At 34.3% G+C, this 25,938-nt stretch overlaps 1 protein-coding gene across 3 annotated transcripts; it reads left to right on the forward strand.

The window, feature by feature from the left end:
* Positions 1 to 978: 978 nt before the first annotated feature.
* On the forward strand, positions 979 to 25,583 carry LOC130898347 (tubulin-specific chaperone cofactor E-like protein). 3 transcript variants are annotated; one of them, XM_057807606.1, is made up of 6 exons: positions 979 to 1,318; positions 15,734 to 15,996; positions 17,677 to 18,348; positions 21,535 to 21,719; positions 23,827 to 24,058; positions 24,646 to 25,583. In XM_057807606.1, exons 2-6 carry the CDS (start codon positions 15,745 to 15,747, stop codon positions 24,751 to 24,753), a joined length of 1,449 nt encoding a protein of 482 aa, XP_057663589.1. In that variant the 5' UTR covers positions 979 to 1,318; positions 15,734 to 15,744; the 3' UTR covers positions 24,754 to 25,583. The 3 variants fall into 3 exon arrangements, with proteins under 3 accessions (XP_057663589.1, XP_057663590.1, XP_057663591.1); XM_057807607.1 differs by lacking the exon at positions 979 to 1,318 and adding an exon at positions 15,192 to 15,656; XM_057807608.1 differs by lacking the exon at positions 979 to 1,318 and adding an exon at positions 15,659 to 15,679.
* Positions 25,584 to 25,938: the final 355 nt, after the last annotated feature.

The raw sequence follows: 25,938 nt of genomic DNA on the forward strand, positions 1-25,938 counted from the left end.
ACTGTCGCTGTCAAATGTTTGCATCGTAACAGCTGACTGTCTCGTAATATTGGTTGCATAACCACCAAACCATGAAATGAAAGTTAACGTATTCCACCTCTTTGTTCTACGAAAACAATAATTAAACAGAAAAAATTATAGAAAACGATTCAAAAAAGATTTCTAATAGGAATATACAAGAATTGAGGTTTTACTGTATTTAAAAATAGATTTCAGTCAGTCTACGAGGTTTACTACTTAAGTTTTGAGATATGGCAACACTGATATGAATATATCAAATCTAAAATTCCCATTTTAATAGTGAACGCACTCAGACAGTGCTTTTTTGAGTTATTTACAGATACTCGAAGCATTAATATTGGTCAAAAAATCGCAAACATTTTCCTATGACTTTCGACGTTGATTAAATCAGCAGATCAATTCTCTTCGACTTTTAGCGATGAAGCACCATCTGGAGCCCACGTGTTTCGCTGGTTTTCCAAATTTTCGGGGAACAAGCCACGAATTCACGGAGAATATGCGAATCGATTCCACACTCATGCTTTGCGACTTAGCCTTTAATATGTTTGTAAACAAAAAGCCAAAAAAAGAAATATATTTTAATAAAACATTTTTTAGATACTATCTACGTTTGTTTATATGCGTAATGCGAAGTGACCTACTGACTCCAGTTCATATTTTTAAAGCTAGGGAAAATTTTCAGTCAGCCTCTGTCAGAGTTCCCAATAAAACCCAATAAAAACTAATTCACTTTAATTTCTGATCCTACCTCGTAATATTGAGGATTTATTTTCTGGCTTTAAACACCTATCTAAGCCATTTTGTCTAATCGAACTACAGAATTTGTTTTAAATAGATGCTTTCAAACAGAACAAAAATTCTAAGTGTTCTTTTCAAATCGCATTTTGAAAAGATAAAAACAAAACGTACAAGTAGATATTGAATTTTTCATGAAAACGCATAGTTTTGTTTATTAAATTTTGTTTCTACAATGCGCGGTGGGAGGAAGCTAGCAATAGAAATCGAGCCAGATCAGCTGTTCCCCGAATCGCTGCCAGCTGATCATAAAAACAAACGATATCGTTTCCCAGTGAGTTCGCGGCTAGCTGACTGGTTTCGTTGCGCGTCAGAGTAGCTGTGGCGTCTTTTGCTTATATGTTATTTTGGATAAATTCTCCTGTTGATACTGACAGTTTCTTCGGGAATAACGTAGTGTTACGTGATTTCTGTGTACCTGGAAAGTGATGCCAAGTACACCAAAACTATTCCTCGTTGTTTGTAAACTTATTGACGTTTTTTCCTTTGTTAATAGAAACAGGTAAGGTGAGCACTGTCGGGAACTCCCGGCCGTTATCGGTTTGTTATGTAAACTATATTACTAATACAGTCTCGAGGTAATCGTTACCGCGACGTTGCCAGCTGATATACTTTTATCTGTAAACATGCTGTTAGGCGAATTTTATACACATGTTTATCATCTCAAGGTCAGGCGTTGGACTTCGGTACGATTTATTTACATTGTTTTCATGTTTTTGTTACATACACACTGTTTTTAAACATACAATTTTCGATATTAAAAATAAGATTGGATATTTTTAATGAGGTGTTTTTGGGATTATTTGAGAAATTTGATATAATTAGTAAAAAATGGAAATTTTTTGTTGATATTTTGGAACTATTATTTCAGTTATACAGAGCGATCGTTGAATTGAAATTTCGCTCAGAAACAGCAAAACGTTTTGACCTAATTCGGTCTTTATCAAAATATATCGTAATTTTTATTTAAAAAATCAAAACAATCTACATATAATTTTTTGTATACTAAAAATGCAAAACAATCAAAAACGTATTCAGTTATTTTTCATATCATATTTTTTCTCTTGATTGTTCTTTCTGTTTTTCGCGTCATTACCCCCAAATAATTATATTATGATGTTTAAGTTTAGTTGTTTTATTTCTATTTTTCCTATACCATTAAACATGGCAACGTCGCTTGTACTACAGGAATTGATAGTATTATTTCTTTGTAGTATTATTGCAATAACTTATTGCATTATGCTATTGGGTCTTGACGCAAATATCAATTTAGTTCATGTCGTACTTTCATTTCTGCACCTTCTAACTGACCATTATAATTAGGGTATTGTGTAATATTTGTAATTACTCCTTAACTTAAATTCAAGTCATTTGTTTGTTCCATAATTATTCACCATTTTGAGAAACTACATTATTAATAGTAGAGTCTATCATAGTTGGTGCATTGAAATGATTTTGCCTTTTATTAGACATTATTAGACAGAAATTTCATATTTTATAATGTACCAAGAACAAAATAACAATATAAGAATCTGTTTACCCATTTTTTATACAAAATGAAATTGTTTATAATTAAAATTTTGTGATCCTTGTATGCTTCATTTTCTAAATAATAAATGCCTTCAAAGGAAGCAAGTTTAAGATGAGTTGTAGTCCTTCCGTGGGACATGACTTGATTGATTGTAGGTGCTTACTCCAGATTAGTCCCGGGTTCAAGGTCATCATCATAAGATATTTATTATCTGACTTGAGGGCTAGTTGATCGCAATTCATACAAAGTGAATGGAACTAGGCTGATCTAGGTAATTGTTAGGACAGATTGCATCTGATCCCATATATTTACCTCGCACGATTATTCGTACTAACGACCATAGTAGTGGCGACAGGCAGCCCCTTTATGTGCATTCGTCTTCTAGATTTGCAAGCTCGTAACTTAAACTTAAGTGCCCGATGAAAGGAATATCTTTGGGTGGTGGAAAGCGCACCTTAAATATCTATGAAAGCACCTTTTTCCAGTTTTCTGGATAGACTATGTAGAACAGAAACAGTCCATGGTAAACAGCTCTGTTCTAATATAGAAATCAATCTTTTGTTCATATTTTTCGAAACGAGAAACTACATATTGAACAGCAAGGTGGGTGCCGCGATTGCTTAATGCTGAGCAAAAGCTCGCTCGCATTTCCGACAAATGAAGAGGTTGTAGGAGGTAGATTATTTTTTGAACGGTTTGTCAACTTATTTATGTTAGAAAATAAAATAATTTATATGATGAAATTTTGGTTTCTCCTCGAGAAGTCAATTTTCTGTCAATCAGCCTTGGAATAACGGATGATGACTCGTGAATATCGAGTTCTAAATAGATTCTTTTTAACAGTAGCTTACATTTATATAATAAAAAACAAATTAGCAAAATGCGACCTTCAGATGAAATCTAAAAACTAAGAAATATTTTGCGTATTATTTTTAGTACGTATTTATTTATTCATCCTTGGGATGCGCCTAAATCTACACGTGGCGTTCCGTATTGATGTGATTAAAACATTTCGACGGAGTTGCTAGATAATTTAAAGTGCAATTAACTTTATATACAGTAGACTGTATAATGTATTTTTGTAAATTACGTAAATTATCCTAATTTTACCAGAATTTCAATTTCCGTTTAAAAACAAAATTAGTTTCAACGGTTCAGTGCTCTTCGTATTTCTCCAATCATTATATTTATACAAAAAAATATTGGAGGTAGTATATACAAGAATTAATTCAATCTGAAAGTTCTGAATAATTTGGAAAACCAAACCATAAAAAATTGATGGAAAATGATTTTTTTGAACCAAACTAAATTTATAATGAAAATTCGAATTTTTAGTGTGAATCTTGGTACATTTGTGTTTGGGTATGGTATTTTTTTATTATCAGTATAATCACATTATATCACAAAACAACATCATAATATTCATTTCGTGAATGTCAACATTCGTCTCGAACTTAGTAACACAACAAAACGTAAAATTTAAACCTTGAAAATAAAGTTGAGACAATCGAACTTGTAGTACCTCCAGACTGATCTACCTGTTAGTGATTCATCTCGAAATTATTCGTCCTTTCTCATTCTTGCATTAGCGGTTTATATTTTTTTTTGTTTATTGAAATATATCATTTTTTTTGGGAAAAAATTTGTTTACAAATGTACCATAGTTAATTTGGAGAGTCAAATACCACTCAAATATTTAGGTAAGAAAATATGAGAATAAAAAAAAACATAATTCGATATGAACATTCCCAATGCAAGGAGAGGCTGTAAGTACTGACTAGTTTCGACGTTATTACTTCTCATCAGAGCTGTTTAACAACCCCCGTTCAGGCTTGAAACCCGAACTGAAAACAATTTGGTTCATGTAGTGTGAGTCATTGGGGATGTTAATATCGAGAAAAAGGTTGATTGACATCACGCTCTTCAGAGGGGATGTAATTCAATATTCGTCGATGCATTAGCCAGGAAAGTAGTTGTTTCCTCCTTTAAACTATTTAACTTAACACAATTTCAGCCCTGCAGATGAGCAATTTCTATATCAGGTCCAAAGCCAATAAATCACATTTTCAATATATCTAATATTTCAATATCTAAATACTCAACAGTAAGGATTTCAACACATTGTTTTATTAACGAAAAGATCATTATTTTTTGCTATAAACTCTGTTAAAAATAACGGTCTCATATATTAATGGACAATATTCAACGGTCGTTTTTATGAGATCCTTCACATAATTAAATTCACTTCACTCATCCTGTGTGGGTGGACGTATTTGAATGATTGTTCTCTCGTTTTACCAGACAACATACTCGTGAACTTGAAATATCATTTATTTTTTCAACGGACGTACATTAAATATACTATGGGGTGATTCAACTAGTAGAAGCGTAGATATTTAAACCAAAACAATCAAATGAGGCTGCTCTGACTTACAGGTTGTATTAAGTAGTTCAACACCTTCAAGGAGCCATTGGATCGCCCTTCTCGTACGCGCTTACGTAGGCTTGAGAAGGGTACAAAGTACGGCTCATTTTATGGACTCATTCTAAGATGGAAACTATCGTGCCCAGCTATTATTGATGCCTGAGCAGGTTTTACGAACAATCACTGCGAGAAACTTAGTGAAAATGCAAGAGAAAATCCTCCTCTTTCTCTCATAGGCTCCGAGCAAATAGAAATCATGAAACATAATACCCACAAAGCATCGGTTTCTAACGATGTTGAAGTTATGACCGGTGCTTTTGCTAGGCCAGCAATATTAGTGGTGCGGAGAATGAAGGACAAGGCTATCGAGACGACTCATGGTTTGAAGGTTGTCTCGACATTCAACCCTCCTCCACCCAGGGTTTCTAATCCGGGAGTTCCAGGTTCCAGGCTATCGAACAGCGAGTTATTTCCAAAAGCTGTAAAACTGCACCCGCAGCACCAAGGAACCAGGAACCAAGCAACTGCAGTTTTTCCCTCTTCGGCTGGTTAAGAATCATATTCTAATTCGTTAAAAGGTTTGAGCCACAGGGCTTGGTTTGTTGGTTAAAAGATATCGACCTTCGGTAATTTCAAATGGGGCACGATTCTACTAGGAACTAGTTAATTCAAATTTGAATACATGCGTTCCTGCAGTTCGATGTTCAACTTTAAAGGTTATTGATATAAAAATATTGATTTGATTTTTTTTGCGAAGGGGCCTACAGCTGCTAAACAAGTTTGGATCTATTTGTTTTTTGCCTTTGAAATTTCTTTTTTAAACATTCAATACTATTTTTGGCATTTTTTTACATTTTACGAAAAGTGACGATTATGTGTTTCATGCATTAGAAATATTCTTTTCTCCCTTGCCTAACGGATCATATTTTCTTAATGTTTTGTCAACAAAGTTTGAAAATTTCCATTGTGGTGTGATGGAATGAAAGAATTTGTAGTAATTATTAAAGTTATTTATCAGTTATTACTTTTATCGATTTTAAAACAAATTAATATAAATTCTTACTTATAGCAAGGTTTGAATCTAACGATTGTCATTCTGGTGTTGCAAATGTGAAGGTCATTGAGAAAGGCTCCTAGCAGGATTCGACGTATATGGTAACTTGTTTTTAACGTACAATGTTTCCTCGATCGTCTCTCTCCGCTTTTATTTTCTAAATATCGTAAAAAATTCCTAGAGGTCATTAATTTCAACTGGATTTAATCAACAAAGATCACAAATATTATTGGATGTATGCCGCTATTTTTTCATTTTCCAAACCAAATAAAAATCATTGGTTGCCGATAATTTCTTATTGTATTAATTCGATTTAATATTTATTAATTATTAATAAAAAGCGGGCTTATATTCGAAATATTTTGTTGAAATATAATGAAAAAATAACGAAATGTTCTAAAAATCAGCACATTTTGAATATTTTTAATTTTCTTCTAAAGACAATTTATTTAGAAAGCTGCACATACCTACAAATAAGGAATTTGTACATTATTTTGAAAAACTATATTATAATTTATGACGAGGTATTTTTCTATGTTATTTATCCGGAAATTTGGCCTTATATCTGATAATATATTTTTATAATTCGAAAAGTTCCTTTCCACATCTACTGAGTTTACTGGAGCATATTTAAAGTGACTTAAATTTGAAAATTGTATTCCTACGTTTTAATTCAAATTTCCGTAAATTTTCTCGAGGATTTTGAAGCCCCTGCTTTTTTCTAAAACATTTTTTATTCACTAAATTAACCAATTTTACATTAAACTCTTAAAATGTTTTCTTTAAAATCTTTAACAACTTTAACGGATTCTATCGCAGACATTTTCCGTTTTTCTAAATTTTACTACAAAATTGTTATGAACTTTGATAAAGGTTAGTAGATTTTCAAATGATGCTTTTTTTACAATATTTCCTTAATTTCCACGAATTGCTAGTCCTCACTGATTAGGGAGATAAAGGTACATTCGGTATTTGCAACGAAAATTCACATCTAATATAATGAGATAGGAAAACTGACAGAAGAAATTATCATAGAAAAATTAAAAACAATGCATGCAAATATTGAATAAAACTGAGCACATACAGTACAATAATGAACGTACTCAAAACGTGTTGTAATACGAGTGCTGTTCGAGTTGTTTATAGATACTTGAAACATTCATCTTGGTCAAAAAATTTTCGTGCTTAGATTTTCTATCACTTCGTGATCGACGTGGTTTAAACCAAGAGCAGTGCGTCGATCAACTCGCTTCGACATTTTGGTGATGGAGCACCAACTAGAGCCACCGCTACAGAATGAATATCTCGAATACCGTTGGAAATCTGCTGCTGTGCCAGAAAACATCGAAAGATTGAGGCGTACTTAGGCATTAGTTCTACTCGTTCAATAGTGCATGAATATTTGGCTGTCAAAAACATTTATTTATTTGGATACCGCATAATTTGACAATCGATTGCCTTACAGCGTCAGATTAAATAAAAAACTATTGATGTGGATAGAAGACAGAGTTGTCAACAGATACTCAAAAAACTGGAAGATGGATAACTTGGAAAGTGAAGAAAAGTTGGGTCAACAACTCTCCGCTCTATTGGTAAAGGTACAACTTACCATCTACATGAAAGAAAAAGTAGGATGGGATAGTACATTGACAAAGGTTAAATCGGCACGACCAGCTCGTTGAGCATACGAGAAAGATTGCGAAGCAGAAAGTACGAGTAGTAGAATTTGAACTCTACATAAGTTGCATCGATGACGTATTAAGGAGAATTGATCTCTAGATTAGCTGTAGAGTCGTGCGACATTGCAGCCATATGGAAGGGACTAGCTCTTTACCTCTAGCTGCTCTATATAAGAGCGAACCATGATGATGACATTACTAATTGACTAGCTGGAACATTCTACATCTTATAGACGTCTTTTGGAGCAGCGCGATTAATTTTTTTCAGCATTTGAACAATCGACAATATTTTTTAGAGCAATTATCAAATTATGCGATACCAAGGCGAAAACATCTTATTGCAAGCCAAGTTTTATGCAATATTGAATGTATTTGAGTGGAACTAACGCCTCAATCACTCGGTATATCAAATGACGATCTTGTAATATCAGTTTATGTACAGCATCGATGTTTTCTGGTACAATACAGATGGTGTTTCATCACCAAAAGTCGAAGCGAGTTCATCGGCACACTGTTGTTGTTTAATCCATCAGATTTGACGTATTCACATCATTGTTGACATATCTCAAAATTTAACTAGAAGTTCTCGTAAAATACTGGCGGCAACCCTAATTTTAATAACAATAAATCGATTAATTACTCGCGAAATAAAAACGTAGAAACCGACTCGTATTGTGATAATCCTTGAACCCAATTTATTTTTTGTTACGATGTCCGGTTTTTGTTATTACAAACGCTACTGCTGAATTGTTCAAATGTAAAATTTTCCGTCTGTACTACGTGTCATTTTTAAATTGTTTTCGTAGTCCGGGATGCAGGGTCAATTTCATAATCTCATTTTCGATTAGTGGATTTATTTTTATGAGACGTTCTCAACTTTTTCTCTTACAAACAAATCTACTATAACCTCTTGTTAGTTCAAAAATGCGAAGAATATTAAATAATTTTTTACTTTTCTTATTGTCAAATGGCCTTGAACACGTATCTGCGTGATTAGAAATGTCGAAACAAATAATATTTTTATGGTAGTTCTATGTAAACACACGTGTTTTTGTGTAATTGTTTGTGTTGTGTATAGAATTTAATAAAATATTTTTCAATCACACAAACCTACAAAAAAATTTTTTTGGTAGAATTCTTTCTGTATCTCCCATCGAAATCATCGATTGAATTGTTAATTTTTTCCTTGATGGATACTTTTTTGGGTCGGCCACTGCATGATTAGCTCTGTGCTCACAAAGGATTCGGTAGACTCTTGAAGAAGATACTCCTGAAATATTTGCCGTTTTTGAAATAACGTCATCAATAGTCGTCGTCACCATTTTGTTGCATTTCATTTTTATAAATATTCACAATTATTTGTTTTTCGCTAGCGTTCAAATGAAGTTTTTTTCTATTTCTCTTCTTAGGCGGACCACAACTGAACTAGCGGCTTACGGAGCGATGTGGCGCGGCTTTTGTGGCATATTCTGGTGCCTCCGATTGGTACCAATAAAGATTCCGTGCCACGTTTCGCTCGGGATGTTCACGTGCTGATCACGTACTGATCATTATTTTTCTCCGATAGATAGACTTCAATTAATGCTTTCCAAAGTTTTTAGTATGTCGGAATGTAATTTCTAAAATGAAACCTTTAAATCGGACGGCGATTTTGCAGTTTTATGCCATCATCAATAGTTATTTATCTCCGTCCAACATTTTTTCATACTAATGTGAAAGTGATGATGCTCCTTTTTTGTCTGCAGAACGTTTAAAACAAGAAACAAGTTTATTAATTGTGATGAAATGGAATATAAGCGCAACTGATTGTTTTCCAACCATAACATTTTTTATTTTCTATTATTATTGGAGGTATTGAAATTATTATGAAATTTCATTTATGTTTTTACATAATTTATAGAAAGTTCTGAATACAACTAATAATTTGGTAAATAAATCTACAAGTAGTTGATCTACTTAAAAAATTATAATACATAATACACTTTCAGATTTCAACTATTTTCGGATTTCAATATTTACATAGCTACACCAATTAAAAGCCCTCATTTTTGAAGAAATTGAACACAAAGTCCTGAATGGCTGCAATTCGCATTTGGTGATGAAAATCTTTCGCTGGTATAATGTAAAAGATGATGGTTTCGTGATCCGCAGTTACTGTTAAAATGACCTGCGAGGTATCTGGTGCCGAGGTGGCTAGTTTATGAGGTGTTTCTTGGAGCCCCGTGGATACTCTTTATGAAATTGACCGAATATGTACATCCTGGGGCTTTTCAATATGTTTGAACACGAATATCAAGACGGCGATTACCTGCGAATTACCTGGTGCCGGGGTGGCTAGTTTATGAGGTGTTTCTTGGAGCCCCGTAGATACTCTTCATGAAATTGACCGAATATGTACATCCTGGAGCTTTTCAATATGTTTGAACACGAATATCACGACGGCGATTACCTGCGAATTACCTGGTGCCGAGGTGGCTAGTTTATGAGGTGTTTCTTGGAGCCCCGTAGATACTCTTAATGAAATTGACCAAATATGTACATCCTGGGGCTTTTCAAGATGTTTGAACACGAATATCACGACGGCGATTACCTGCGAATTACCTGGTGCCGAGGTGGCTAGTTTATGAGGTGTTTCTTGGAGCCCCGTAGATACTCTTTATGAAATTGACCGAATATGTACATCCTGGGGCTTTTCAAGATGTTTGAACACGAATATCACGACGGCGATTACCTGCGAATTACCTGGTGCCGGGGTGGCTAGTTTATGAGGTGTTTCTTGGAGCCCCGTGGATACTCTTTATGAAATTGACCGAATATGTACATCCTGGGGCTTTTCAAGATGTTTGAACACGAATATCACGACGGCGATTACCTGCGAATTACCTGGTGCCGGGGTGGCTAGTTTATGAGGTGTTTCTTGGAGCCCCGTGGATACTCTTTATGAAATTGACCGAATATGTACATCCTGGGGCTTTTCAAGATGTTTGAACACGAATATCACGACGGCGATTACCTGCGAATTACCTGGTGCCGGGGTGGCTAGTTTATAAGGTGTTTCTTGGAGCCCCGTGGAGCCCTTGTTTCTTATTCATAATTTTTGTTCTCAAAATTTCCTTAGAGGTTCTCCTCAATCCAATGCACTTTGATTCGTCTTACTGCTCAGAAATTCCAAGTTTTATTTCCTCGGCTAGTTAATAATAAAATGTATCGAATCCTTCTGGATATACATATCTTGTATAGTTATCTGGGAGGATTTGAATAGGTAAATAAGGGGTGAAAATAATTTCTTCGCGGTTCGTGGTTACGCGGACCAATACCAAGAAATAGTAGATAGAATTTGGTTTCTGTAACCCAAATTGACGAGGGCAAGTGCCTTGCTCTTTTCTTTCTTCCGAGGCCACTGCTGGCTTCAAGATTTTAAATTGGAAAGCTTTGACTGCAAAAGTGCAAAACAATTATTTATCATCATTTTCCATTTCAACATATCAAGTATAGACTATCGCCAAAAACTAACTAATCTCAACCCGTTGAAGCTTTCATATGTTATAAGATCGAATTCCATAAAAACCCATCTCAGTATCAAAAGTATAAGGAAAAAAATAAGCAAAATTTGTAAAACATCGCTTAAATTTGAAATTTATTGTTTACATCTGATTAACCTATTCAAACACATCGTTTATTCAGTGATAATAAAAACATCCACGTTGTCCCAATTATAAAATATATTATTTAATGTCCTACACTGTATTTTTAGTCACTGAACTGATTCATCAGCAGGTCCGGAATTAGAATTATTAATAGTAATATAGAATAATAGAATTAATAAACTGAAGTATGTTTCATTGATTAATTTTTCTTGTAAAAGCACTACCAGTGCCGGATTAGCCACGTAGCAAAAGTAGGAAATTCTAAAGGTCCCGCGACTTGGGTCCTGTCTCGATTAGACAGTTGAAAAAAATTGGATAAGCCTATATTTTACGCATACTCTATGCATCACTCCCACCTGAAAATCTAAAACTCTACTTCTTCACGTTAAATCGTAGATATAAGATATAGATAAAATTGAACGCCGGCCTCACTAATTAGGGATACAAGTTGGTAGCACTGCAAAACTTACCGAGTAATTTATTGATATTGTCATGGATCGAGCTAGTCGTAAACCCCGAACAAATAAAATAGAATTCTATAAACTATCAAGATATTAGAAATTGATGTAGATCTGCAGTACTTTTTGTCTTCTAGGGCTAGATTTCTGTATCCGGGTGACCTGACCATTTATCATTCGTAGCAAAAGTCTCCCAATTAATTTGGAGATGTGACAATATAATATAGACCTATATGAAGTTACAATATTAGGAAGAAGGTTATTTCTTGTTGTACTTTATTTGTGAGTAGGTTCTAGACAATCTTTTTTTTCTTACTTGAAATATTTTTCAACAAAATCATTGGTTTTAATAATAAATGGCAAGAATGTTTAGGGTACTTCAATTTCTCGTTTACATAAGATTAACGTATTTAGATCGTCTCAATTTAGAGATACGAGGTTTGTCAAAAAATAAGATTCACAACGATAGTTCAAAATGAACAACATGTTTATTGATATTGAATAATTAATATTTGGAAAGCTTAGACTCTATTTCCCCGTTTAGATCAATGGATTTTTTCATGCGGTATACCATCTCCCTCCCAAGTGTTTTTTTTTAATTCAGGAAAGAGATGGTAATCACTGGGGGTTAAGTCTGGGCTGTAAGGGACTGTGAGATACTATTCCATCCGAAAATGTAGGTCCGTCTTTGAATTCTGTCCACTATTGACGCACATGTTGGGAGCTCCATCTTTTACAGCTACCAAGACAAGAATTGATGTTCTTGACAGCTCGATGGCGCGGGAACGGTAAGAAGATGTGCCCAGTTACACACCAGTCTCGCCAATTCCCACTTAACAACGTTCCTAGCGTCCGCAGCTCTTTGGAAACCTTATTTTATGGATTTTATGGTATATAATTTGGACACATTCTGAATGTATTCTCAATATATTCTGGACATGTCAAATGCGCATACTTCGTTGAGAATATGTTCTGAACATATATTTCTCCACGGACGATTTATGACCATCTAAAATTATAATTTGAATTCAAAATTAGCACGTTTTCAAAACACGTTCCTTATTAGAAATTTGTCTTTATTGACACCGCGAACGCACAATTTCAAACTGCGCATGGGTCCACGAATCTACGAAACCTCTACCGCGAAGAAAGCTATAGAAACAATTTTTTATAATAGAATTAGCAAAAATTGAAGGCTGTTCTTAGTATTTTTCACTATAAATACGGTCCTGTTATTATATAATCTCTGAAACCCAGCCTACGATGCTGGGTTAAAAACAAATAGTTTCTAAATGTTGCAAAATGTCAGCCCACAGATCCAAAAATATCCCCTACTACTATTGCAAAAAGAGGTCAATAATATATGTTCGCAATTTACTTTTTATCTATAACCAATTTGCTATGATTACATTTATTTTCATTAGCCAATATAATAACGTTTTAATAAAGCAGCAACAACATTTGGCAACGTACGCAATATTATAAAATTATATATATATATATATATATATATATATATATATATATATATATATATATATAAATTGTACAGAAGTCTTTGCCAGATATATTATGAGCGGTTTCTTATTGGGAACGTGGCAATGAAACACCAAAGTGGACTAACTTTAATATATTTTCCGAGCTTTCGATTAGTTATGTATTCATCGTCTGGGAAATAATTAATCAATATTTCTATCAACGTCAATTTGACTATTGATTTTGAAACCTACGAATTTAAAATTTTTACAAGAATTAATACAATTCAAAACCACCAAAAATCTAAATTTATTATTTCCCAGACGATGAATACATAACTATTATATATTAGTTTCTTTTGATAATTTTTTAAAGACCGATGAAAATTTGACGTTTCGACTTTTTATAGCATTTATCAAAATATGGTGTTTATAAATACATTATTTTTTGTTATGAAAAATTCTCTATTGTATATAAACATTTTATTATAAGAGAAACAATTGGTTAACGTAACAATCCAATACACGACAAACTCGTGTCCAATATAACAAAACAATTTTTTTCTAAACTATTGTAAATGTTTTTTACATAATTGGAATTTTAGTTTTCGAGTCCCACTCGGAATTAGTAACATCAGAAATTTCCGACGTAGTTTGAAACTTGCGTGGTATTATTTTTTCATCGTACTACGGTCGAAAGTACCTGGCCTACACAAAAATTTTTGAAAAAAATATATATTCATTTTTCAACGTAATCTCCTTTTATTTCCATACACTTTTCCCAGCGATGTTCAATAAGTTCGATACCTCATCAACATAATTCCTTCATTGTTGGAAAATCTTTCACCAACGAGCCATTTTTTCGAGTCTCGGAACAGAAAATAATTCGAGGGACTAAATCTGCCGTTTACGGTGCATGAAGTAGCAATTCAAACTTTAATTCATTGATTTTGGCCATCGCAATAACAGATGTGTGAGCTGGTGCATTATCTCAATGACACAACAGTTTCTTCTTAGCCAGATGCGGCCGTTTTTGCTTTATTTCTTCATACAAACGTTGCAATAAGTTCGTTGATAGTTTTTTCTTTTCCAATATATTCATTGAACATAATCCCACGCGCAACCCAAAAAACAGACGCCATAACCTTGACTGCTGCAGATGGAACGATCTTCATGCTAATATGTCCATTTCTGTGAAGTTTATGAAACATTGTCTTCTTCTATTGGAAAGTATCCAAGTTTGATATGGAATTACGCAGTTTTTTTCGTGAAAATAATATTCTTCAGATATCCCACGAAAAAATACGTTAAAAAATCGTGAGATATCGTCGGTTACTTTAATGTGACTTTTCTTCTTATATAACTGCGTTGGAAAACTTAGTTCAAGTGATGTGACACCAGCTATTTGATTTCTCTATAAATCTGAATACTCTAATTCGTTCCATTTGCCTTCTACAAAGAATAGTCCTATAATTAACAGACCTTTGACAGTTTCTGTCAAAATTATAACCTTCTTCTTCGCTTCTTTGGCTGCAGAGTTGAGCAATCAAGGAATTGTCAAAATCAGTTGGTACTCATTTAAAAAATGGCCGTCGTTGGGAAAACGAATGCTTTTACCGTTAGTTTCCGTATGGTTCTTGAAGTTATTTGTTGGATTTTATAACTTATTATTTCCAGTTTTATTTCGAAATGGCTTTTTAAACAGTCGTATTTAAAGAAGTGCGAAACTTCCTCCCGGAAACGTGGCTTAGTTGTTTTTTTTTGTCGACTATGTAGTGTAATTATAGCAGATGCTGACCAAAGTTCTATTCAACTGATGAAAAGAGGTTAACTCCACCTAAAGCTTCAAATTTGTCCTTTTATTTGTCAGCTGCTACTAGGTTATAACCTTAAAAAGTACTCACTAATGTTTGATAAACTTGAACGCAACAAAAAAACGTAAGTGTTGTAAATTTTGTGAATTTCTTGAAAACTTATTTGCAGATTGACTAAAAAAACAAAAATACTTAGTTCTCGCTGTATTAATTTCAATGAAATAGATCTAAAAGTATCTATTAACATCATAAATAAAAAAAAACCGAACTGCCGGAATAAACAAAAAAAACTAACTCGGGTACATATGAAAAAGTCGATTGTGTTTATCCCACGGCCGTCATTTTGACGTGGATTAGCTATTTGCTTGGATTATCTCGTATATGGGTTAAATTATAACCTACGTTTTTGTCGATATATTTTATTACTATCAACCTAACCCGACAAATGTTTCACTACAGTACCACACTGAATTTCGAAAATAAAACCCATCCGCACACGTCCGTATTCGTTTGTAATGCAAAATCAATCAAAAACAATTAGCAATTGGAATTCAGACCTCAGTTGATAGGACTACATGTTTTAAAGTAAAATTACACCAAATAGGATGTCATTTTTGACACATTCCATTGCTTGTCGAAGAAACTTCATTATAACTTTAATTTAACCGATAAGATAATAAGATTTTTGACAACAACATGACAGACGCATCCAAATTTTCAGTGAATATTAGCTACTACATGCAAAAAATTTAAAATGGTAATAAATATCTCAGTATAAAAGTATCAAGTAATCACACATATACATTCCTATTGTACTCCAATACTTTTTTTCAGGTTCCCTTACCATGCCGTCCTTGTTAGAAGCCCTTGAACAGAAGTATGGTGAAAGTTCAACAGATTCCGATGGTTCTGACGACGAAGGCATATCAGTGTCCATATTCGTGCCTTGCAAATCTCCACGTGCTATAGTTCCAGCTCTTTTAGTCCTTAACGACTGCGATATTGCCACTGCCGGAGAAAAAGATGCCTTGGTTGCCAAATGTGCGGGAGTTGAAGAACTCGATTTGGCTAAAAATAAATTACAAGAATGGCCCGAGGTATAATACACATTCGTTATTATTTTCTATACTATTATTTCCTTTAAATAAATAAAAGATGAGGGTTTACAATCCACGAAGGATTTTTGCACCTAAGAGTTTACTTTTGAAGTTATATAAGCTGGAAGTTTTTGATATCTCTTCGTGACGTCTACAAAATCCTATTTTATCAATCTCGCTCATTTAAACCATGGTAGTTCAATTCCTATTTACGTGTCACTACCAAATTTCTTCTAGCCAACGATCTCTTTCTTTCTGACAAGACGATTAGACCAATTCACTTACATTGTTTAGAATATTATCGATGATTCCCATAATAAAGTTTCTGTTTTGCAGATGACTGCAACACCCAGGATGGATACCACTCTTTGTTTATCGAAAATTGATTTTACAGCCTGATTTCTTTATTGATCATGTTGGTAGCATCCTTTGCTTTTTTCTTCGAGTACCATATTAACTCATACTAAGTTTCCATGTTTCGTAATCTTCTTGGAATTTATCTCAGAACGTAGTTTGTAGCTAGGGTTTGGTCGTGAGCAATCGAAAGATTTCACCTTCTATTTCCAAATTCGTACTCATCCTTTTTTAACCAACACTTTGGGCGGGTTTCATAATTCCACCACCAGCACTTTAATTAAAGGCTCCTCTAGGATAAAGGATCTTTTAACTTAGTTTAACTGGTCCCATAATCGATTTGTGAAGGTTTCTCAAGTAAAGATTCCTTAAAGACGTTAAAAGGAGGTAGACAACACACTGTCTTTTTCCAATACTTTTTCCAATATGTGTTTCTTTGGCTGGTTCTTTGGTGGCGTGCTGTTGTATTTTGTTTTCGCAAATTTAATTCTTCAATTCAATTATTTTGTCAAGTTTGTTCGTCGGGACCGTTTTTGGAACGGTTATCGGAAGCGTTTGAATAATATTTTCTGCGCAATCTCCGACGATGCACGGTTCTTGTAACAGTATCAAAGTATCGAAAAGACCGTCCCGGAAACGGTTCACAAACGATACTAAGTCGGTTGGAACACAAAACAGAATCGTTCGTTATCGGTAACCGCAAGGTCATTAAAACTTAAAGCATAGTCTAAAGGGAAGTCTCGTTACTGGTTTATACTTATACTGTGCCAAAGACGGTTTTTTGATTGGTTGGAACGAACCTAATGTTACGAATCCGAAGCCGAGCATTGGAGATAAAGTTTACGTTTAATACAAAAAAGCCTTTTCGGTTGGTAAAAATTTCTGCGTCTTTGTCGATTGTATCAAAATTGAGATGCAATCGATTGCATTTATTGTTAACAGGAAATTGGCTATTCGATTTGTCCCGAATTTGATTTCATAATAAATGAGCTCGAAGTCGTTTAAAAAAAGCAAAGTTGTTTTTTCTATGTCGATATATTTTTCATCTTTGGATGAGTTTGAATGTAGCATTTATGCCATAAGCATAAATTTTTAATCTTAAAGACCCCTGGGTCTGCTTATAATTCAAACATAACCTATCCAATGTTTTACATGGTTAAATTAAATATAAATACATATTCGACAAAACTCCTTGTAAGCCTACGTCTTGATTTGAGAACAGTCTCATGCTTCTTTTTTCAACTATGTTACTGATAGTGCTAGACCATGATAGGGAAAAGAATATTTAATCTTCTAAGATGATTATTGGAGATTTTTGTATTTCAGGTTTTCGGTATCTTAGAACAAATGCCCCGCCTTAAATTCGTAAATCTAAGTTTCAACGTCTTGTCAACACCCCTCCGTTCAGAAGTAGAACTAAATAAAGAAACAAAATGGCAGCAACTCAAAAATTTAGTTTTGAATTCAACGTACATAAGTTGGGAGAGCGTACAAGATATTTTAGACCATTTACCCAGCTTAGAGGAACTACATTTAAGCCTAAATGAATATAACGACGTTCGTCTCCACGAAAAGGAGTCGAAAAACTGTGATACTACTAAAAACGATAATGAGTCACAAGATGATGCACAGTGCTCATGTATTAGCTACAAATTAAAGCACAAACATTCTAAATTGAAGGTGCTCCATTTCAATGGGAATCCAATTGAAGAATGGAAAGAGGTAACCAAACTCGGATACGCTTTTCCTAATTTAGAGACATTAGTACTAGCAGATTGTCCCATTAAAAATTTGGATATAAATGGGGAGGAAATCGTTGGTTCAAATATGAACTACGATAGATCGGAGAGTAAATGTGAATCGTGTACTGATAGAGATTCACCACACGATAGTTTTAGAAATTTAAGAATTATTAATATGAATGCCACGAATATATCGACGTGGGACGATGTTGAGAGGCTGGCGAAATTTCCTGCTTTAGAATGTGTTCGAATTCAGGTAAGTCACTTGGGTTTACAAATAAATGAAAATTGAGATAGAAATAGAACAGGGTTCGAAAAATAAAATTCCTTTTAATATGTGCATATGTATGAGATTCGCATATGCGTTCAGAGATTCTGACTAACAATTCCCAGCTCATCTATTGCCAAAATGGCGTCCGCACTACAAAAAGTGTTTTGTTTTATATGTTAAGCTAGATGCGAATTAGTTATAATAGTTTTGATTCCCTTATAGTCCCAGAGTTGGCTACATGAAACAGCATCGATAAGGTACAAGACGTTCGATCTTGGAAACGGGGGGCCCGTAATTAGTACATCACCAAACGGCATTTCTGGCACTCTGTACAGGTCAGATATGAAAATACCCGTCCTAACCTCAAATAATAACGCTGTAATAACGTCAGAAGTTTCGAAGGTCGAAAAAGCCTCGCCAGAATTTACCTAAAATGTCGGAAAATTCATCCGAAAAACCTCATGTGGGACACGCGTCGAACTTTTTTACTTCACTTTTGAGGTCTTAACTAAGAGTGGTGTAATAACGCCACAAGTTTTACAGGTCGGAAAACCTCAGAAAAAAGGAAAATCGACGTACTTGTGAAAATGGAAACTTTTCGCTTTCGGCTCAAATGAAAATTATTTTTGTTGGCTTCATTGAAACTATTTGTTTGCGCTATCCAAAATTGAAAAAAAAACGATAGAAAATTCAAAATGTTGTGATTAGAACAAAGAATCCATTATTGATTCGCAAAGAAACTAAGGCTATGAGCGAAAACTTTTAATTGACGTAGTCTTTCACAGGTAGAAAATTACCCTCGCTGTAAGATCCACCCTAAAAATTTTTATCTGAGCAGGTCAAAATTTTTGACTTGGGCCTTACCATCTGACCTCGAAGAGAGAGAGAGCGCAGATGCTGTACCACTCCGCTGCTGCCAGTGTACCACGTGAAGTTTTTCGGATGAATTTTCCGGCACTTTCGGACGCTTCTGGCGAGGGTTTCCCGACCTGCAAAACTTCTGGCACTATTACACTGCTACTAGTTGAGAGTCCGATTTACGTTCCACAAGGTTTCACTCGTGTACCATATCGGGTTTTTCGGAAGAATTTTCCGGAAATTTCGGTCACTTTTGGTGAGGCTTTTCCGATCTCGAAAACTTCTGACTTTATTACAGCGTTCTTATTGGAGGTTCGGACCCCACGATCCAACAGTTTTCACTCGTGTACCATATGAGGTTTTCCAGCCCATTTTTTCGCCCTGGAAAACCGACTGGCATTTTCATATCCGACCTGTACAGAATGCCAGAAATGCTGATACAGATTGTCTGTGTATAGGCAAATCATCAGATCGTGTCCGTGTGTCCTCAAGATTCTCCAAGTTCTTTGTTCAATCCAACACAATGGTCGTTTTTGTTTGGGACTACGGAAATAACTTATTACGATATGTTAGAAAACTATGTCTTCCATTCGGTGAAAACAGATTCAAATAACCTCATATATCACCAGGACGGTGCACCAGACTGAGATCTTTGTGTGTACGAGTTTTCAAATGGTAGACTTCCTCAGAGATGGATCGGCGGTACTGGACCTAAATGATAACGCGTTAAATTACTGGCATCTATTGAACTTTACTGTTTTTGATTTTTTAACGGGGTTTATAAAAGACACGTTTACATGCCTCTCTTCAACGTGAAAACATCCGAGCTTTTCTCACCATCGCTGATTTGAAAGATTTTCTGTCCGAAATATCTATTGTGGCCTGTTGAAGGTCGTGTGGCAAAGTCGTCGCTCTGAAGCTAAATGGTTATAATGTTTTGTAAGAATATTGTTCTATAGCTATCCACATAAACAAAAGATGATCACAATAATATTTACATAACTTTTCATCGTTTTCTTTAATAACACTGTAAATTCCTTGGTTTCTATATTTACTTTTATTATTAAATCTAATTCAACTATCAGATTTATATAAAATTTTGAAAAGTTACATAAGAAATATGAAGGAAACTTATAGTAGCCATAGTCAAACCACCCTTATGAGTTTATACGAGGGTTGTTAGTTAAGTTTTTAGATATCAAATCTGATATTGCCTCCATAAAGTTTGACATTTTTTAACAATGAACGTACTCAGAATGTTTTGTTAAACGAGTGCTATTTGAGTTGTTAACACATACTTGAAACATTCGTGGTGGTCAAAAAATGGAATTGAATCACATTTCGTGCGATGATTTTCTATGACTTGCGACGTGGATAAAACCAAGAGTAGTGTGCCAATCAAACGACTTTTAGTGATGAAGCATCATCTCGATCAACTGTATTTCTCTGGTTTTCCGAATTCAATCGTGGTCGCACTTCGCTACAGCATAAATTTCGTGAGGATCATCCGAAATCGTCTGTTGTTCCCGAATGTGGCATACCATCAGATTGAGGTATATTTGGGCATTAGTTCCACTCGCATACGTTCAATTTGGCACGAACATTTGGTTGGCACAAAGATTTGTTCGCGTTGGATACCGCATAACTTGACAATCGCTCAAAAAAGCTCGTGTCTATTGATACAAAGAAATGCTGAAAAAAATGTATCGCGGTGCTTCAAAAGACGTCAATAAGATCATGACTGACGACGAATAATGGATCCATATATATATGAACCCGAAACTAAACAAGAACCGACTGAATGGGTCTGTCCTGATGACTTAAATTCAACAAAAGTTGTTGGCGCACGAATCACCTAGAAGCAAAAGGTTTTTTCGGAGTAACTGGACACGTCACCACCGTTCCATTAGAGCAGCGTACCAATGGTCAATTCCGAATTGTACATCAGCATTTGTTTGTCGAGAATCATTTTCTACCACGACAATGCGAGCTTTGTCGTATTTCAAACAAAATACGTTTTTGAACAATCAAAACTTGATGGTTAATCCTCCGTATAATATGTACAGTGTGGCAACCAAAGATTTCTTCTTATTCCCGCATATCAAAAATAACTTACAAAGTCAACGTTTTTCTACACCCTTAAAAATGGAAAAACGCTTCGACTATTGGTTCAAACGCATGCAAAAGTGTGTCGGATATTTTGAAAAATAATAAGTATTTGTTTTTATTTGTGTATTTTGAAACTTAAGTAGCAACCCTCGTAAAATTTATACAAATTTTACTTCTAACTAATTACTGAAAATTATTTTTTAGGCTTGTCCTTTATGGGAAAGCAATGAATACACTGAACATGAACGGAGACAATTACTTATCGCAAGGCTTCCAAACGTAAAAATGTTGAATGGCGGTGGAAAAATCACTGCTGAAGAAAGGGAAGATGCCGAAAGGGCATTTATTCGCTACTATATGGACAAACCCGAAAGCGATCAACCTGAAAGGTAAACTTTTATTCAAAACATTCAACAATTATGACTTTTTGGAGGCTGGATTTATTTTAATAAATATATAAAGTCTTCCAAATGAATTATAAAGCATCCAAATCAATCATTAGAAAAATTAGATCGACATTTATCAGTCGAAACTGACGTCAAAAACTGATAATGGGGCCCCGCAGTTTCATAATTCCTTTTTACGATGCCAGACAATCAATCTAGCGAAACGATAACAAAAATAATAAATCCATGGTCAACGGACCCCAGACAATGAATCATGAAATTGTTTTTCGACTTCATTCACCGAAATGATATATTGTGGAGATTTTTAAGTGCTTACATGTTTTTTTAATACGAGGTCTGGCTATTAAATAACGAGACTGTGCGCCTAGAGGGCGTCCTAACCGGGGTAAAAAACGAGTAGTGCGTTGGGTGTCTAGATATCTTGTCTATGCATCTCCCAAAACACGTTTCCGTCACTATTTTAGTATTTCTACAGTAACGGTTTGAATCGAACGTGTCTTTTTTTCTCGTACCATGTGTGACGAAAAACGGGAGCAACGTTAAATCTCAAATTTCTCGTTAAATTGAGAAAAACTCCGACTGAGTGCTGTAAATTGTTGCAAGAGGCCTATGGGGACAATTCTCTATCTCGTGTGCGTGTTTTGACCGGTGTAAGCCCTGTAAGTCAGACTATCAACCAGACTTACTATTTGTCAGTGTTGGCAACACTGCGAGAACAAGTCCGATTTTGCACCAGGACAACGCACCTGCCCACAACGCGCTATCTGTGAAGTAGTATTTGGCCAGTAAGCGTGTATTCCATTGCTCGAACACCCGCCGTACTCACCAGATTTATCACCGTACGACTTTTTTTGTTTCCGAAGATAAAATATGCTTTGAAAGGGACCCGATTTTAGTCGATGGAAGTGGTGAAGCAAAAAAACAGAAGGGCTCCTAAAGGCACTCACCAAAGAAGACAATGACAAAACAAAAAACCCAAATGGTTGCTGAGTTAGTCGGTGTATTAATTCGCAACGACAACTGACGAACTGGTTTGTCTCGGTATCGATTTTTGGGAAAACTGTTCTAATTTTGAATGATATTTACTCTACATTATGAAAATATGACAAAATTAGGCTTTCCAAAGCACGTAATTCAATATGGTGTGTTTCAAGATTTTGGATGTGTTTTTTTTTAAAGTTTTTTAGAGGTTTAATAGTTATTTACGTTCATAAGTCCGGGATGTGATTCAGTACGGTACGAGATAGTATTTATGGACGAGGCGACGAAGGAGCCGAGTCAAGAATACCTAATCGAGTACCGTAATAATAACTTTCACGGACATATAAGTATAAGAAGTTGAAACATTTGAAACGGCCCAGTCAAAGACTATTTACTGGTGAAAGTTCTCGCATTAATTGGTATTGTCGGAGGTTGTCGAAGGAAGACATTTACAATTTAGAAGTAGACGATGTAGAGGATACTGGTTCTGAGTTATTGGTTCGTATTAATCACACAAAAACACATGTTCGACAGGTTTTTAATGTGAACAACAGCAATGCAGTGCAATATTTGGATGTGTAAAAGAAAATATAAAAATTTGCGAAAACACCTTTCACTAAAAGCACTTTTGGTAGGCTACAGACAAGGAAAATGCATAGGTCAAAGAGCTGGAATACACATTGTTGACGGGGCACCTAAAAAAATTGCTGAATTCCTCAATCTTGAGCATCCAGAAAAGTACAACGGACATTTCTTCGAAAGGACGCTGTTGACTCACGCTGGGGCTGATATCGATGTTTTAAAACGGCGTGGTTGATGGTGGATGAAGAGTTCATGAGAGGCTGAAAAATACGTGGAAGAATCCGTCGAGAGCAAAAAGAAAATAACAAGAACGATACAAGAGGGTGAAACTTTTGTACAATAAAAAAGTAGATCCAGTAATTCCTCCAATTCCTTCAATAAATGTGACAGTAGTTGCACCATTACTGTTAACATTCAAAAATAAGAATAAAAGTTTAGTTATATATGTTAATTGATTTTTTATTTCCAATTATTTCAGTCTAAGATGTTAACGAAGATTATATTTACATCTTTTTCTTTTTTCCAGATACTTCGAACTCATTCAAATCCACGGTAAATTGGATCCTTTGGTGAATGTCGACTTGAAACCGGAAAAAAGAGTCAAAGTCAATTTTATATGTGGTGATGTAAGCGAAATGAGATCATTGGATCTATTTAGAACCGTATGGGACTTGAAGGTGAAATTAGAAGGATTCGCTGGATTTTCCGCTTCTAAAATGAGACTTTTTTATGTCGACCAGGATTTGCGAGATATACAGGTATATAAAAAATACGATGAATTATTTTAATTTGAATTGATATTCTTCAAATTAGTTAAATTCATAATTCGAACGTAACGTTGTCTTCTTAATGTTATAAATGGCATCAAAACGATAAACTTTTGCACATTTTTTTGATTTTTGTTCAAAGCTAAACTCACATGGGGCTAAATCTGGTGAGAAAGTCGGATATTGATAGGCTTTAAGCGACTAAAAAGCAACTTGGGATGCAGAACTTTGTCATGTTGAAGAAGACCCTGTAGACTCTGAGAAGAAAACAGAGCTCCATTGTCCAATTAAAGTCGTTTCAAGCTCGGTGCGCTGGGTTAAAATTGGAAACAGTAACTGGCCTTTTTGGCTCAAAGTTAACTGCCTCGAGTATTCATTTGACTAGATAGCCACCCACAGCTACTCCTCGCGTTTCTATGAGGACTCTTGTTTGGGGGACGCAATAGATCCTTTGGGTCGAAGTGTATATGACACCCCAATATCCATATACACACAAATATTATTTCGATGTCGTTTAATTACACTATCCTTAATTATTATATTGGTGTTTTTATATGATACAACAATTTTTGTTTCAGGGGCCGGAGTTGATGAAATTTCCCAACAAGCGATTATACAGTTATAATATTCGTAATGGAGATGAAATAATAATAGACTGTAAAAAGAAACCTAGTGAATCTAAGTGAATAACTTGAAATTAAGCTGTGGTTGAAAACTAAATGAGATTGTGTTTATTAATCAAATATCGATTAAATAGACCTTAACTTGAAAGACTTGACAATATTTTAAATCTGGAAGCCGAAAATGAGTAAAAACGACAAGGCTTTAAGTGAATTTCAATATGATTCTGTAAAAAATGGAATAATAAACTCGATAACAATCCATAAACTTTTCAAATAACCCTTGTATATGGACAACTGGTTGATTAAAATTGAAAAAATATTTTCTAGAATATTCACTTTTCAATTTGATATATTCTGTTTCTATTTTTTCTGAAAAGTTAATTGAAGAGAATTTGATTTATCCTGTAAAGAATTTACTAACTGGATTAGTCAAAACTGTTGCAGATTGTTAATCCTTTTGTGTTTCAACATTAAAGTTTACCATCGTGTATATGTAAAAAAGGTCACTAATTAAAATTGATTATTTTGATAGAAGGATATCAGTATAATTTGGTTTCATAACAGATTTTGTACAAGGTGTTGGTATATTGTTCATTTTTTATTAAAAAGATAGCAGTGATGCAATCACTCACTTATTTTGGTGTTGCTCTAAACTTTAAAAATTTGATGATGTTCATAAAGGAATGAATAACTGTGATATATGTTATAAAAATTTTGGGAATAACTATACCGATCAATTTTGCTTTGAAAATTAAAACGGAAATGAGATAATTACCAACAATATGATTAAATCTAATGTAAATATTGAATAATTTTAAGGCAGCTTTAAGCTATTTTCAATGAAAATTATGTAACGTTAAAAATATTGGTGCCAATAAAAAATATATATGCTGTTTGTTTTTTTTCTTTATAAAAAATACATTAAACCATTTGCCTATCAATTACATTATTACAATACAAGAATTCAAAGCAGTAAAACAAAATTAGACAAATTATTCGATTTATTGGTTTTCTCTTCCTTCTTTAATATGATATATAAATAATATATAAAGTTTAGTTTTTTGTTCATGATTTCCAGACGGTATAATTATAGTATGACTAGTATTTTATGTCATCGCTTCAAATTTAGTAATTTCTAGTATGTTTCAGGTTTCTTAAAATGATCCTCCTAGTTTAATAATACGTATCCAAAACAACAATCTAGATATTTTTTTGAGGTTGCATTTTCGTGAACATATTACAGGGATT

Source organism: Diorhabda carinulata, chromosome 9 (assembly GCF_026250575.1).
Source record: "Diorhabda carinulata isolate Delta chromosome 9, icDioCari1.1, whole genome shotgun sequence".
Classification (NCBI taxonomy): domain Eukaryota; kingdom Metazoa; phylum Arthropoda; class Insecta; order Coleoptera; family Chrysomelidae; genus Diorhabda; species Diorhabda carinulata.